At 39.0% G+C, this 15,544-nt stretch overlaps 1 protein-coding gene across 1 annotated transcript in view; it reads left to right on the plus strand.

The window, feature by feature from the left end:
* Nucleotides 1-15,544, plus strand: part of LOC108894325 (multiple epidermal growth factor-like domains protein 11) — a 114,517-nt gene that overhangs the window by 91,570 nt on the left and 7,403 nt on the right. Inside the window, exons 16-22 of the mRNA XM_018692969.2 lie at nt 117-263; nt 3,754-3,888; nt 9,600-9,728; nt 10,174-10,302; nt 13,234-13,362; nt 13,637-13,765; nt 15,087-15,320. Coding sequence (XP_018548485.1) covers nt 117-263; nt 3,754-3,888; nt 9,600-9,728; nt 10,174-10,302; nt 13,234-13,362; nt 13,637-13,765; nt 15,087-15,320 — 1,032 coding nt within the window. The remainder of the gene's footprint in view (nt 1-116; nt 264-3,753; nt 3,889-9,599; nt 9,729-10,173; nt 10,303-13,233; nt 13,363-13,636; nt 13,766-15,086; nt 15,321-15,544) is intronic.

The raw sequence follows: 15,544 nt of genomic DNA on the forward strand, positions 1-15,544 counted from the left end.
CGGTTTGACTTCACTTAAAAGACAGGGTAGCTAAGAACAAAGCCTCTCGCTTCATCATAGTCTAAAATGTGTGTTTGTGTGTGTGTGTGTGTGTGTGTTTTGTGTGTTTTGTGCAGGTGTCCATTGCGACAGTGTGTGTGAGGAGGGACGCTGGGGACCCAACTGCTCCTACAGCTGCACCTGTGAGAATGGAGGATCCTGCTCCCCAGAGGACGGCACCTGTGTGTGCACTCCAGGCTACCGCGGCACCAACTGCAGGCGAAGTAAAGGAATATTTTATAAAAACATACACACACACACACACACACTGTGCTTCTGCTATTCCAGCTGCAGTGCAGTGCTGGAGGAGGAACTTAAATCCAAACATTTCCAGTAAAACAAATGAAAAAAAGGGATTAAGTGTTGCTCTCAGAAATATTAAAACTTATTTGTGGATCATTTATGAGAATAGTGGTAACATTTTAATCCTCTAAATGTTATTGATGTATCCATCTTCAAAATGATGATTTTCCTGCTTTCAGATCAGTTGAAGGAAGCAAGGATTGCATGCTTGTATGCATGTTGAGAAAAATTCTAACACTAAAATTATGATTGATAAGGACAAAGATCTTTGCAATCAAAGCAGTATTGGGCTAGAATGGTGCAATCATTTTTGTTCATCCAGAAACATCATTATATATCACTACCAGACTCCACTGACAAAAACAGTAATTCTAAAGTGCAGAACACAAGAGTTGATAATTTACTGCTGGCTCAGTCGGTTAGTTTGTTTGTGTTATTGTGTGACTTTTAGTGGTGGAGGAGGTATTCAGGTCCTTTACATAAATAAAAATACCACATAGTAACAAAAAGAAACTAACAGATTGAGGCAGTGGTATTCCAGCAGCTCCCCATACTCTGCTTGGTAAAATTACTGTTTTTGTCAATGGAGGCTGGTAGTGATATATAGCGATGTTTGTTGTTAAAAGCAATTGTACTCTTTAATAAAAAGGTCTGTCTCTGTAGGAATCCATGTCCATAATGCTGTCAGACACTTGTAATAACAATCTGAGCCTGTCAGTGGTAAAAACAAGCACGTTAGATGATGTGGACAAATTCCCATTGGATTACATTACAGCAGCTGCCTGGCGCACTGTTCTTGCTCATTTAAGTAATTTAAACCTGACAACATGGTTAAAAAACTACTGGAGTTATCCTTTAAAAAAAGGGATTTCTATAGTCTGTTAGAGATTTTTTTTAGAAATATAAGCCTCCACACACTAGAATATACATGTACAGTTTAACTTCTTTCATGATTTTGGTCACAAACCAACAGGGAATCTAGACTCTGGATTATGAGCGAAAGCTTGTATGTAATTGAATAAAATGTGCAGATCTTTGTGTGCTAAAGCTCATGATTGACGTTCACTGTCTCTCACCAAATCACAGCATGTGTGTCCTCGAGGTTTAAAATGTGTGTTTAATTCATTTCCTTCATCATAAAACATTTGCAAAGCTCCTTTGTGAAACCTGTATTATTCACATACATGTTTACTGGCTTGCAGTGTTTATTTTTTCCAACCTTAACTAGTGTGTGTTTTTTTTTTGTTTGTTTGTTTGTTTGTTTGTTTTTTTTGGCACCTTACCAACACCTGTACACCCAAAAGTTATAGCCAACAAAAGACAAAAAAAGAACGCCTCTGAAAAACATCCTCATGTCTCAAAATGGTAGCAGCTGGCTAAAACACTATAAATGTCTTGAGTGTCCATTCTTGACCTTGGGAACACACATGCTGTTGAAAGAAAACAAAATTCTACACTCAAGCTTTGGGAACAAGGTGAAATGAGTAAACCTTCAGGATAGATATATTATCTTGCGTAGTTATTTAAATGTAGTATAAAACTGAAAACCTTTAATGGTACCCATCAGTTTCCATCAGTTTTTTTTATATTAAATGAACTCACATCATCAGGGCTCTGAGGTTCAGAACAGTCTATGGCTTCAGGATTCAGAACACACTGACTACAGATTAGAATACACTGCAGGAGGATCTGAGTTATCTGAGTTAAAATCCTGAGGTTAGATTGTTTCCCATTTTTTGTTTTAATATATGTATTGCTGGTTCTAACCCCAGCTTGTATCCCTTTACTGTTTTATTCTCAACTCTTATTTGTCAAGTTTAAAGGAGATGGATGTGCGTTTTTGTTCTTACTAGCCCGTGTTAGCATTAACGGCTGTTTACTAGTTCTGTCACTTCTTTTCTACCATTGAAGTTAGCATGCTAACCAGCTAGCCCTGGCCTGACTCACCACTTTCTGATAGTGACTCACTGTAGCATCCATACTGCCCTGAAAAAGTAGTGCTAGGGTGTATTCTAACCTTTTGTATTGTAAACAACAATGGCTGAAATCTCAGTGGAGGAAACTCACAAAGAGCCCCTTTAAGGTTGATTTGGCTTGATTCAGTTTTGTTGGTTTTTATTATATCTATTACTGGCTCAGTGCTTTTACAATTATCTCTTATCTTGACTTTATATGTTTGTGTGTTTGTCTGAATGTCTGGTTTATGTGAAATTTTGTTTTTGTTGTCCTGCCTGCACCAGGCATAATAAATAAAGGTTCAATGAATGGACAAATGAATAGGGTACAGTGAACTATAGGAGGTGTGATTGGGTAAATGTCTCATGATCAATATAACTGACTTAAAACTAATTGACTTAAAAGCCTACCTCTGGCTGGTCACCTCTGTTAGTCTTGCAAGGCTACACCACCAGATACTGGACCGATCACCAATCTATGGAGAGTGTTCATTTACTCACAGTCTGATTTGACTGCCCCTTAAAAACTGTAAACAAACACCCAAGGTATTATAAAGTGAAAGCATCCAGCAGTTGCATGGCTTATTTCTCATTTCCACTTTATTCAGGAAATAATTGAGGTGTAAAGCTTCGGAGAAATTGACACTTTCAGAAGAGCCACTGTGATTTTTTCATGCCTGAAAATCAGACATAAGCACCACTGAAGAGCCCAGTGAGTAGTGTCTTTTGTCCATTGAGTAGTAAGAAGGATTTATTTTAAAATCTAATTGAAGGAAAGAAATGTAAATGATCTCTTGTACAACCTGCTTGAAATAAAGCCTGAGGCTACTTGCTGATGTATGACACGGTGTGAATACAAGGAGTGTTACACCGTTGTTGATACACTCCTTCCTTTGCTTCTCCCTTCATTTGAATGATAAATTTAAGGGCTTTAGGCTCACAGTTTAGGCAATTATCTTAATTTGGAAAATCCGGCCTGCACAGGCTTGTATCACCACTTAGAGTAACATCAATTAAGGCAAATTAAAGGTCTCAGGAAGGATCTGTGCTGGAAGGAGGACAAAGCAAACCTAATACAGGGTTGACCTGAGGGAGGAGATCACAGACAGGAAGACACATTCACACACACACACACACACACACAAATATGTAAATATGGTGGAAACAGCCTATATTAAGCTTTCATATATGTCTGTTTAAAAACGTAGCTTAAATTGGGAATAAGTGGACCATGAAATCCATTATTAAAATGATCAAAGAACTAATCACCAAACTAATCAGAAGTTTCCCTTGGACTCTGAAATGGACTTCTCTCTCTGTCTCACACACACACACACACACACACACACACACACACAAACACTGCTCACCCGCAACCTTCTAACAAGCGTGTGTGTGTGTGTGTGTGTGTGTGTGTGTGTGTGTGTGTGTGTGTGTGTGTTCGTGTTCTCTGCAGCCTGTTCGCCTGGTTTCTACGGCCATCGTTGCAGCCAGTCGTGTCCTCAGTGTATCCACAGTGACGGTGCGTGCCACCATGTCACCGGCCACTGTGAATGTCTCTCTGGCTTCTTCGGCTCCCTCTGCAATCAAGGTCAGTGGCAGCTTTCTACAGTCCTTTGTTAAAATAAGGTCAAGTTTCTTCACCCCTTGTGTATGGGTCTGCTTCAAGGACAAAATAGTTTTTGTTGGTTTTCATGTATTGTCACATCACAATGAGAAATAGCAACTTTTGCATTCTTCAATAAATGCAAACTCAAAGTAACAAAGTATGCACAAATGAAGGTGTGAAATGGTACAAATACCATCTACATCAGGCAAATAAAAAAATAAAAAATGGTCAAAATGAAGCAGCACTAACAAAGATAGACTGACTTTTAGTCTCTTATTTGGTTCAATGCTCCTAAAACCCTGGTTTCCACACTGTCTACAATACAACCAATGACTTCCTTCATTAGATCCTTCCTGCCCAGTAAACACCCAAGTCTTTCAGGGTCCCATCCCTCAGTTTGTAATGTGTGCTTTCCAAGACTAAGTCTGCATCCACTGTGATACGTTTAGTTTTCAGACATATGACCAAAGTCTCACAGTATCTCATTTTACACAGAGACTGCATTATATCAGCATGAAGAAGACCCATGAACATGCCACCTTTGCTCGTTTACGCCGAATCACACAAAGCCGGTTTAATGCCTTCAATCCAGTATTTACAAACCAACCAATCCGAATATGACATGAAATGACTGATTTAAAAAAAATGTGCCAGAGTTACAGTCAAAGAATGTCTTCCAGAGAGACCGTCTGAAAATGACCACCATTATCCCCATATTTCAATAGTATCACATCTCCCTCTCACCCTGAGATGGCTGGCTCTCCACTCCACCTTTGAATGCAGTTTTTCAGATCAGGCTCTACTCACACAAACTAGTTCTGATAATAATAAACTGGCCTTGATGCCGATAATAGATAAAGTGAGTTGATAATGTGTCTCCACTCTCAATTGTTGTGTTCTATACATCGAAGTGCAATGATTCACCAGGCGTACATCTCACAATCTGACGTGCCTCAAAACTGATGCAGTACAGTCTGATACAGATTGTGACCGAGATATTTTTAGACCTGTCTCACACAGTGTGACATGCAAAGAATGAGCAAGATTGCTGTTATCACAAAGTATATATAAGAGCCTTCAGTTCTCTGAGGTGCAAGTTATTATCATTAATCTCCTCAGTCTCTGTTTACTTGTGATGAGATCAGAGCCTATATATCACCTATCCTGTCTGTACTTATTCTGTATTCATGTAATTTACTGTGCCCCACACAGAAATCAATGTAATTTTGTTTTTTACTTGATCAGTCACTCAAACTCCAGAACTCCCACAAAGTTTGCGCAGAACTATATTATTCACATCCTTTTTGTTATTTTGTAATCATCTCCACACATTTACACTTAATCCCAGCCACTCAGGAGCTCTGTTATCAAACTACCACCCAGGTTATGTAAGAGCTGGAACAAACACAGCTGGTGTACAATTTAACCAAATTTTATTTTATTTATATAGCAACAAATAATAACAGAAGTCATCTCAAGGCCTTTTTCATCTAGAGCAGATCAAAGCCACAGTCTTTACAGTATAGTATTATGCGACCTTGACATTTTCATTGACACAACCTATTACTGTTAAACCCTGACGTCCCCATAAATGTCAGGTTAGAAGTGAAGCCCTGTACACAAAGCAAAGCTCTTGAATTTCTACATTTCATTAGAAATGACAGTAATGAAAAAAATGTAAACCTTGAGCTCACTGTGTGCTCCTTTTTACAGCTTCTCCCACCTCTTCACTCTATCTGAATAATCTTTTTTGTCGCTTCCTCCTGTACATCAGTATTTCAGTTTGGGTTAGCTCTTCTGCAGGTTAAACAGGTGTTAATTCTCTTATGAAGGCAGCTGGCCCAAGGTCCATTGCCAAGTCGAATTTTAAATGAAGACAGTGGAGGAGTGTGCTGTGAAATATTCATCATCATTAAACATGAAGATGGTCTTAGTTATGCCCTGTCCTACATTAGCCATTCTGCTAGCCGCTGCATCTTTGAGCAGGCCCATAGATAACTGGGTGAGCCTTGATAAATCAGATGTCCAGCACAGGGGCTTTTAACCACCTTAAGAGCCAGTCCTGCTCAAGCTCTGTTCCCTCCATGTTGTATACCCTTTTGTACAGGCTAATGATACTGTTGACTGACAACCTCTTAGGGGCTCTGTTGCAGAAGAAAACAACTCACTGTGCAAGAGTTAACAGTTAATTGTTAATGGAGACAAAATTGGTTTTCACCACTTAAATGGAGAAAACAATTTTTCTTCTCCAATTGGAAATTGTCCAAGATGTAGAAGTTGTGAAGGACATCATCCACGGTGACTTTTATTCACATCTCAAGAGGGGTTAAAAAAGTAAAAACATTTTACCTTCAAACAACCAAAATAAATCAGGATTATTTATTTGAATTTTGAACTCCTTAGGCTGCTGTACATGTAGCAGTGAAATACGATATGAAATTCAACAAAACCAAAACCACAAAAAGCACATAAACGCTGCTCTCACAGGAATGATTTTATATCTGCCGGCCCTTAACTGACTACACAGCAGAGGGCTTCTTTAAGTTGAATGTAATGTCCAAGCTTTGGCTTATTCCACATATTCCTCTTCTTCATAAATATTTAATCATATTAATTATAGACAGTATTTTCATTACAGTTCAGATTGTTCCTGAAAATAAAATTCAGCTACATAGTTTCACTGTGGCCTGAAAATGTAGGCTTATTAAGAAAAAATTGGCTCAACCATGGATGTAAACTGATCAGCCACAACATTAAAATCACTGACGAGTGAAGTGAATAACATTGATTACCTTGTTACAACACTCCCCAATGGCAGGGGCCTCCCCCAGCAGGACAGTGCTCCCACCACACCACAAAAACTGCTCAGAAATGTCTCGAGGAACAGGAACAAACAGCCCAAAGTTTTGACCTGGCCTCCAAACTCCTCAGATCCCAATGTGATCCAGCATTTGTGGGACCCTCCTAATATTTTGTAGGTGCCACCAAAACAGGGAGAACCCACTGCCATTGGGGAGTGCTGTTACCATGCTTACTGTGCCAACGTTATAATGATTCATCCTCTGAGGAACACGAGTGCCTGAAACAGATTTCAGGACAGTCCATCCAGTCATTGTTGATATATTTCACTCTCGACCAAAGGACTGAGTGACCTCACCGCACAGTCACATTTAGTCTGGGAAAAGAGTTGTGTGTTAAGTCAAGAGAAAATCATCAGGGAGCAACAGAACAGTCCCTGTCCTGCTAATTATTTTTGCTAAATTCTCCTCGTTTCACTCATATGTCCTGAACGTGCAATCTCTTGCTTTGATCCCAACTTTACAGACACTAGTCATACATTGGTAACTCTTACATAAGTGGAGGGACTTCATTAAAGCATTCATAACCCTTTTTTTTTGCAGTTATATTCACAGTAAAGAACCCCCTTTTGGGTTTTATTCTTTAAGGGGAAACAACATGCAGGCTAATGGCTATTATAAGCAGAGAGAGGCAGAACTTATTAATAAAGGCAATAAATTTAATGTAACAGGTGGAAAATGTAGTAAAATGCAAATCAGTGTAGGAGAGTAATGTAAAAATAATGAATATCCACACAGCTCATGTATATATAATGTATTTATCTTATCTAACTTCTGCCTAAACATTAACATTAGGAGGAAATAGCACAGATTCATAAAAATGTAATATGGCTATAATGTTTTATGAAGATGACTACAAACCCACACTGTATCTCCTGTTATGCAGTTATACAATGGAAATACTCATTAAGCATTTTAAAGTTTGGTATCATGAGGTAAGGTCAAGTTAAATGCCAGCTAATTATATTTCTAACTTTTCCTCTTTAAAATATAATGTGATGGTTCAGTTTTTTTCCCTGATTGGGGAATAACAACGTGGAGATTCAATATATTAAGTACTTAAGAACTTTTTTTAACGTAATAAACTCACAAATTTCAGATAAAACTGAACACTGCATTGAAATATTACACACCAGTATAAGAAGCAGTATGTCATCTCATGTTAATTGGCAATAATCAAAAAACCCTGGAGCACATTAATATATAATAAGGCTCGACAGACGCTACAGTATCTGTGTCTCAATATTTTATCAGTGTTAACTACATTCGGTGAAATCTGAATGCAAAAAAAGAAGAAATATTACATCCTTAAGCAACAAGATGTGCATCTCCCTAAACTGATTAACTGGAAAACAAACTAAATTTGTAGAAAGCTGCTTCTTCCAGCTCCATTTAGCTGCTCTGGATATAAAACTTCTTTCTTGTCTTGTTTTCTGGACGTGAGCTTGTCAAATTAGAGACAGTCAGCAGAGCTGATTATTTCAGACTGTTTGATAAGAGTAAGTATGTTTCAAAGCAAAAGAAAATGCAATAAATCATAAATAATTTCCCTAAAATTAAAGATAAGTACAAACTTAAGATAACACGAGAATGTTACACTGATAGATAAATAATCCTTATGCCTTATTCAGATGAGTAATGCTTCCTGTTGTCTGGAAACAGACTTTAATTCTCCCTGAATCATATTTTTCACATTTGTGCAGTTGTCTTTTTATCTGCTCTACTTCCAGTATTTTATTCCAAATGTATTTGTAAATGGTTGTTAGAGTAGCACAGAACACAGATCTGAGGGCTGAGGCCCTACACCTCACATATGCTACATACAACATAGACAATATAGACGGTACATAATACACAATTTATAGTACATGCAAAGGTTTGGACACAGCTTCTCATTCAATGGTTTTTTTATTTTCTATATAGTATATTGATATTGAAAACATCAAAACTATGACAGAACATGTGTGGAATTATGTAGTAAATACAAAAGTGTTATACAAACCAGAATGTTTTACATTTTAGATTCTTCAGAGTCACACTGAGAAGGTGTGTCCAAATATTTGACTGATGCTGTACGTGTTATTTAAAGCCTGGACACAATATACAGGTAATATACACACTCTAAGAGACGGACAATGTACACAGAGAGCAAAATACAACAAAGATTCCAGCAACAGGTGAATTTTCATTTACAATCCTGACTTTGACTCATGAACTCTTGTTTATTTGGTTTTTGATATTAAATATCCTCCATAATGACATTTTGCAACATGAAAGAGATGGTGATACACTGATTTAACTTTTTCATCCACTGCTGACTTCTGATGCTTCACTTTCCATCAGCATTTCATTATGTTTGATAAGCTGATTTGCTGATGATGATGCTTCTTCTTTAATTCATTTGTGTGTGAATGATATGTACTTTTTCTGTTTGGTATAGTACAGCAGTGTCTTTTTATCTCATATGGGATGGTCCAGATATATTTGGGATGTCACAGGAATAAGAACAAATTATTTTCTGTCCTTGAATTAATGAGATTCATGAAACATTTGAGCAAACATGGTGCCCATATGATTTGGGTGTAAAGTGCTAATCACAAAACACAGCGTTTCTAGTCTTAGTTTGTTGCATGTCAATCATCTTCTCTTTCCCCTCATTTCGTTCCATTTCTCCACTCTCATCTGTAATAAGGGCATAAGAAAGAGCCAAAAATACTAATAAAAATGTGGGTAAATGATCTCAAAATATTTTCATTTAATTACTTAAAGCTGTTGATATTTTTGTACTGTTATAATGAAGTCATGCTAAGTAACTCACTGACTTTTTCATCTCAGTGTGTCCCAGTGGAAAGTACGGTAAGGCCTGCGCAGAGTCATGTTTGTGCACTAACAACGGCACGTGTAATCCCATCGACGGCTCCTGTCAGTGCTACCCCGGATGGATCGGCGAGGACTGCTCCAAACGTAAGATGCGACAAACAATCTCTGTTCCTCTTTCACTCTCTCTGTTCTGTCTCTCTCACCTCGGCGCTTATCGACCTCAATTCTTCACTTTCCGAAGACGAACCAAGTGAAATTCATTTCCTCTGCGTTTTGTTATTCACTCCGCTGTGCTTGAGCTAATCACAAACCAGTCAGAGACAATGGGGGAGGAGAAAAAAATCTTAAGGCAATTACTCAATTGGCTGTGACATTAATTATCCATGTTACATTGAACAGAGCAACCGCAATCACTCAGTCACTTGTGAGGCTAATGAAGGCACAGACTGTCCAGATCTCTGTCACGTCCGGTCCTCAGGCTGCTGATGTTTGTTGGTGTGTTTGAGAGGAGATTGTGTGTTTGTTCATCTTTCTCTGTTCATCTATCTCTAACTGTTTGTTTGTTTGTGTGTCTGTGTGTTATTGGCAGCGTGTCCTCAGGGCTCATGGGGCCCAGACTGCATCCATACATGTAACTGTCACAATGGAGCCCAGTGCAGCGCCACAGACGGAGAGTGTAACTGCAGCCCCGGATGGACGGGACTCTACTGTACTCAGCGTAGGTGTAACACAGACACACAGACACAGACACACACACACAGATCCAATAAGGGAAACAATGATACACTCTCTGGCTGCTGTAACAACACATCACTGATACGGTCTCACTTTTTGCAGTGGAGCTACCAAGGTCCTGTTTTCAATACTTTATACTTACGCTTCCATCTGGTGGCACATACTGAAACTACATCCCTGAAAAGTGTCATTCCTCCTTTCCTTTCCGACTGTGCATCCTTCATTTGTGATCTGGTACAATTTGACTACCGCAACTTCCTTGTGTTTCCCCTTTATGAATCCTCATTTCAGGAGGCAAAAGATTGTTATTATATATGTATGTAAGTCATATTTTAAAGGCTATCTATTAAAGACCAGGACACATAAAACCTTAAAGCTTTAAATTTGTCTTCACACCTGAAATCAGTTTCACTTTGTTCCAAACTAAGGAAACAAATGAACCAGTATTTCCTTTTAGTTTTGGTCCACGTTCACACTGACTTTTTACAACCAAACTGAGAAGGAGTTCTGGTTACTGTTATCCTGCATCGTCAACACCATGTGGACTCTGTCTCGTCACATCCTCATTACTGAATCTGATCTGTTTACTTACGCTCTTTGGTGTCGCACAGAGCTCACCAAGAAAATAACAGAGCATTATGAGGGTTATTAGACGAGACTGCAGCAGAACCTTGGATGTAATAAATGGTGACAAAAAGAAAAAGAGGCATTTTGTACTCTGATATTACAGAGATAGTTTCTGTGAGATCGCTTCATTTCACTTGTTTCATTTTTTATCATTGAACTGCTGAAATAGATGTGGTAGGACACAGGAAACAGACCTCTTTTCATTTCTGATTTATCAGAGACAATCACTTACATGTTACCATGGTAACCAAGCAATCTTGTATAAGTATAGGTTACACACTGCTTATACAGATCTGTAGATTTTCTTAACACAATTAGCCGAGGGATTGAATCTTAAGCTAAAAGCTTGTACTATATGTGCTGTGCAAAAGTATTGTTGTTGGTGAATTTGTGGTGTTTTGCTTTGTCCATGTTGAGGTGGACTGAGAGGCTCTCGTTGTCAGGTGGTCCGGGTCAACACCAGAGTTCAGCTGACCGCTTTCACACCAGCCCTAATCATCCAAAGAATTGCTGAAGATTGCTCGAGTAATAGCTTTCTTCCTGCGCATATAAACAGTTGTAGCGTGCAGAATGCAGAATCTAGCTACACAACAACTGCGAGCAAAGACACAGAGGTTAGCAACACTTGTAATTTGGTGTTGTTTGTGGTGTGAGTTTGTTTTTTTCCCTGAATGGGTCACATGATAGAAGCAGGTCAGTATCAGGGGAGGATACATCGATGAACCAAAAACTAGTAATGTGGACACCAGGTGTAAATGTAGCAACGGTGATGTGTTTTAAAACTAAAATATGTTAGTGTGGATGTAGCCTTAAAGTCTTAAAGTGAGAACAAAGCAGTGAATCAAAGAAATGAAACATTATTTTCTGATTGTTTCACAGCAGTTACTATCTTAAGTACAAGTTAACATGCACACTCCTCCACACATCCCTGCAGGAAGGTGCTGTGCTACTGGGTGTTGACTTAATGCAGCCTAAGCTCAGCCTCACCTTCGGTCAAACAGACACACAGACCTGTAGCTCTTTATACACCAACACCGACAGAGTGAGGAGAGAGACAGAGATAAGAGGTGCTGTTAGTAGCTAGGGCTACACACCATCTGCCCAAATGATGTGTACTTACTTCAATGACTTCTAGAGGTTTGGTATAAATCTGTCAATCCCCTGACCACAGCTATCAGCTATTTGTTGTGCAGGTGTAGGGCTGGTACACAGTTCTATACAGTGAATAGCCCTATTCAGCTACCGTTCTAATCCATATTATGGCAAGAACCACTCAACTATGTGAAGAGAAACAGTCCATGAAGGTCAGTCAATCTGGAAGATTTCAAGAACTTTGAATGTATCCTCAAGTGCAGCCACGAAAATCATCAAATGCTTTGATGAAGCTGGCTCTCATGAGGACCGCCCCAGGAAAGGAAGACCAAGCGTTACCTCTGCTGCAGAGGAGAAGTTCATTAGAGTTACCAGCCTCAGAAACCACAAAAGAGTTCAAATAGCAGACACATCTCAACATCATCTGTTCAGAGGAGACTGAGAATCAGACCTTCATGGTCAATTGAGAGAATGTCAGAACTGTGCAGAGCTGTCATCAAAGCAAAAGGTGGCTACTTTGAAAAATCTAAAATATAAAACATTTTCTGGTTTGTTCAGCACTTTTTTGTTTACTACATAATTCCATGTGTTCCTTCATAGTTTTGATGTCTTCAATATTAATCTGCAATGTAGAAAATAATAAAAATAAAGAAAAAACATTAAATGAGTAGGTATGTCCAAACTAAACTTCTGACTGGTACTGTAAATATTTGCTCAGTATAAATTGTCAAAACTGACCCAGATACTCATCCTAAAAACCGTTTTAATTTTTGATTTTAAAGCATATTTTCTTTTCTACATATTGAGTGAAGTACATGTTGGTTTGTTTACAACATGTGTGAACATAATGCTTCTTGACTTGCTGGAGTCACTTCTTAGAAATGTTGCTGAAACAAGAAAAAGAAGAGACAAATTCTTACTCCAGAGACTGTGTGGGTTACTCTCAGCAGTGGTTTAAATCTGGCTGAGTTGCAAACTAGGTTTGGTTCAATCTCCAGAGATGATCCATGTTGTTCCCAATGTGACGGAACAGATTAGCCAATCCCAGAAAAGCTGCTTCCAAACTCATTTCCAGACCAGTGGATCATCTCTCAGATACTGAGTCTGGAGAAATGAAAAGTGCAACTCGTCCTCTTTTAGACACTGAAAACAAGATGTAGACACTGTACAGATGTTCCTGTGTGTTCCTCTCCAGGTTGTCCGACAGGTTTCTACGGCTCTCAGTGTGCTGAAGTGTGTCGCTGTCAGAACGGGGCAGACTGCGACCACATCACCGGACAGTGTTCGTGCAGAACCGGCTTCATTGGACAGAGCTGTGAACTCAGTGAGTATGTTTAGACCTGCACTTGAGAACTGGAGTTTGTGTTGTGGGTAAAGTCTCTTTTCTTTGGAGGAAGCAGTGCAAAATTAGTTTTTTTCAAAACAAAACTGCATGGTATTGATTTTGTATAATACATATACTGTACATAAGACATAAGAAATAGAAATTATACATCAGAAGTCTAATTATTTATCATTGTCATGACTTTTTAACACACTAACTCTGTATTTTAAGATTTAGATTTTAAGATGTATTAACCTTCTGCTCCTGTGTCTAGAGTGTCCTGCAGGGACGTTTGGCTATGGCTGCCAACAGCTGTGTGAGTGCATGAATAACGCTACCTGTGACTACGTGACGGGAACCTGCTACTGCAGCATCGGCTTCAAAGGCATCCGCTGTGACCAGGGTGAGAGCTAATGGCTCTGATACGGAGGGAGAAGTAGCTGGATGAGAGCGTCTGAAGCTGCTTCTCTCATTTGGTTTCTTTAGATGTGGGTTCAGATGAATCATAAAAAATAAGATGACAGGGAAACACATACATACATACATTTTTTAGAGATTAAAAAGAAGATTCAGACACAAAAATCTGCATAAGATAGTAAAAGTTTTTCTGTAAAATGAAAGCACAAAGACTTCTTTGATGGTTTGATGGACTGAAGTATTTGTTCTTTATTCTGCAGTTAGTGTGAACTTCTATTGTCTATTAAACTTTTTCTTTCAGTCTTTATTTTAGCAAATTAGTGTAAGAGAAACGTTTGTAAAAACCCACAGTTCACTACCTGCTCACCAGCAAACAGCAGACACAGTAAGACCCTGTTAACACCTGGTATTAAAATGCAGTCTGTTTGTAGACATTATCCAGATCCAAACAATCCAATCTTGCCTTTGTGTTTACACCTGGTATTTTCATTTGTTCTTGTCTTTACTGAGATTAGATCTCTGTCCTCCAGAGTAAAACCTATGCCTAAATAATTTGAGGTGGCAGCAAATCCGCTGTTGGTTTAAAAAATGTCTTTGTAAATTTACCTGTTTCTGTAGGAACTGTCCAGTTTAGCTTGTACAGCGCTGCCACCGCAAAACACCAATAAGCTTCTGGTGTTCTGATGGCTCCAGGGACATGAATCCTCCATTTCTACCAGTCACTGTAACTGTTAGAGCTATCCTCCTTTATATTTTCATCAGTTTATCTAACTTCTGATGTAAGGAGTGTCCAGTGGTATTAAAAAGGTCAGAGTAGGAATGATGACATTGTGTAGGTACGGATGCTGGCACATTGTAGAGATTGCACCTAGGATCTGAACAGAATGAGAGTCAGACTACACTCAGAAGTGGTCAGACAGATCTAATCACACTCTGATCACAACACATTTATTATTCATTTATACTTTGTACTAATATGAGTTTTTTTTATAAATGGGGTCTTAGAGACAAGCTGGTCAACATAGTGGAGCATTTAGCAACTCAAGAGCCAGATATTTACCTCAGTAGAGAGAGTGAACACTGGACTTAAATTCATCAGGACAAAACCACAAATACCATTGTTCTGTAACTGCTGGATGTCTAAATAAGGAACTCTTTGCTTTATGAGTTCATATAAACTTCATATGTATATCTTGTGTTCACTTCTCATACTTTTATTTTGAAACTAATGAAACTAAACTAATGATTGATGTAGGCGATAGCTGCAGGTGTAAATACATTCCGTTTGCTGTCCCTGTTTCTGTCAGCGGCTCTGATGATGGAGGAGCTGAACCCCTACACCAAAATCAGCCCGGCGCTGGCGTCAGAACGACAGTCGGCCGGTGCCGTCCTGGGCATCATCTTCCTCCTCCTGCTCATCATGGCCATGCTCGGACTGGTGGTCTGGTTCCGTTATCGGCAGAGAGAGAAGGGCCATCACGTGCCGAACGTCACCTACACACCCGCCCTGCACATCAACTCCACCGACTACTCCCTCTCAGGTAAGATGTCCACACCTGTGGGCGTTTCCCTTTTCCTCCTTGGTGCTTTTCTTCATTTACACATCCAGACCAGTTTGGACAACCTGAACCATGGCTGCTACTGATGATCAATTATATCTTTCATTAACTGTTCCATACTGTTTGCTATCAAATCAAGGCGGCATGAATGTAACTGAAGTCCCACCTCTTGGTTCCAGCTGGAATTCCCTTATTTTAATTTGCAG

This window comes from Lates calcarifer, linkage group LG2 (assembly GCF_001640805.2).
Source record: "Lates calcarifer isolate ASB-BC8 linkage group LG2, TLL_Latcal_v3, whole genome shotgun sequence".
NCBI lineage: Eukaryota > Metazoa > Chordata > Actinopteri > Centropomidae > Lates > Lates calcarifer.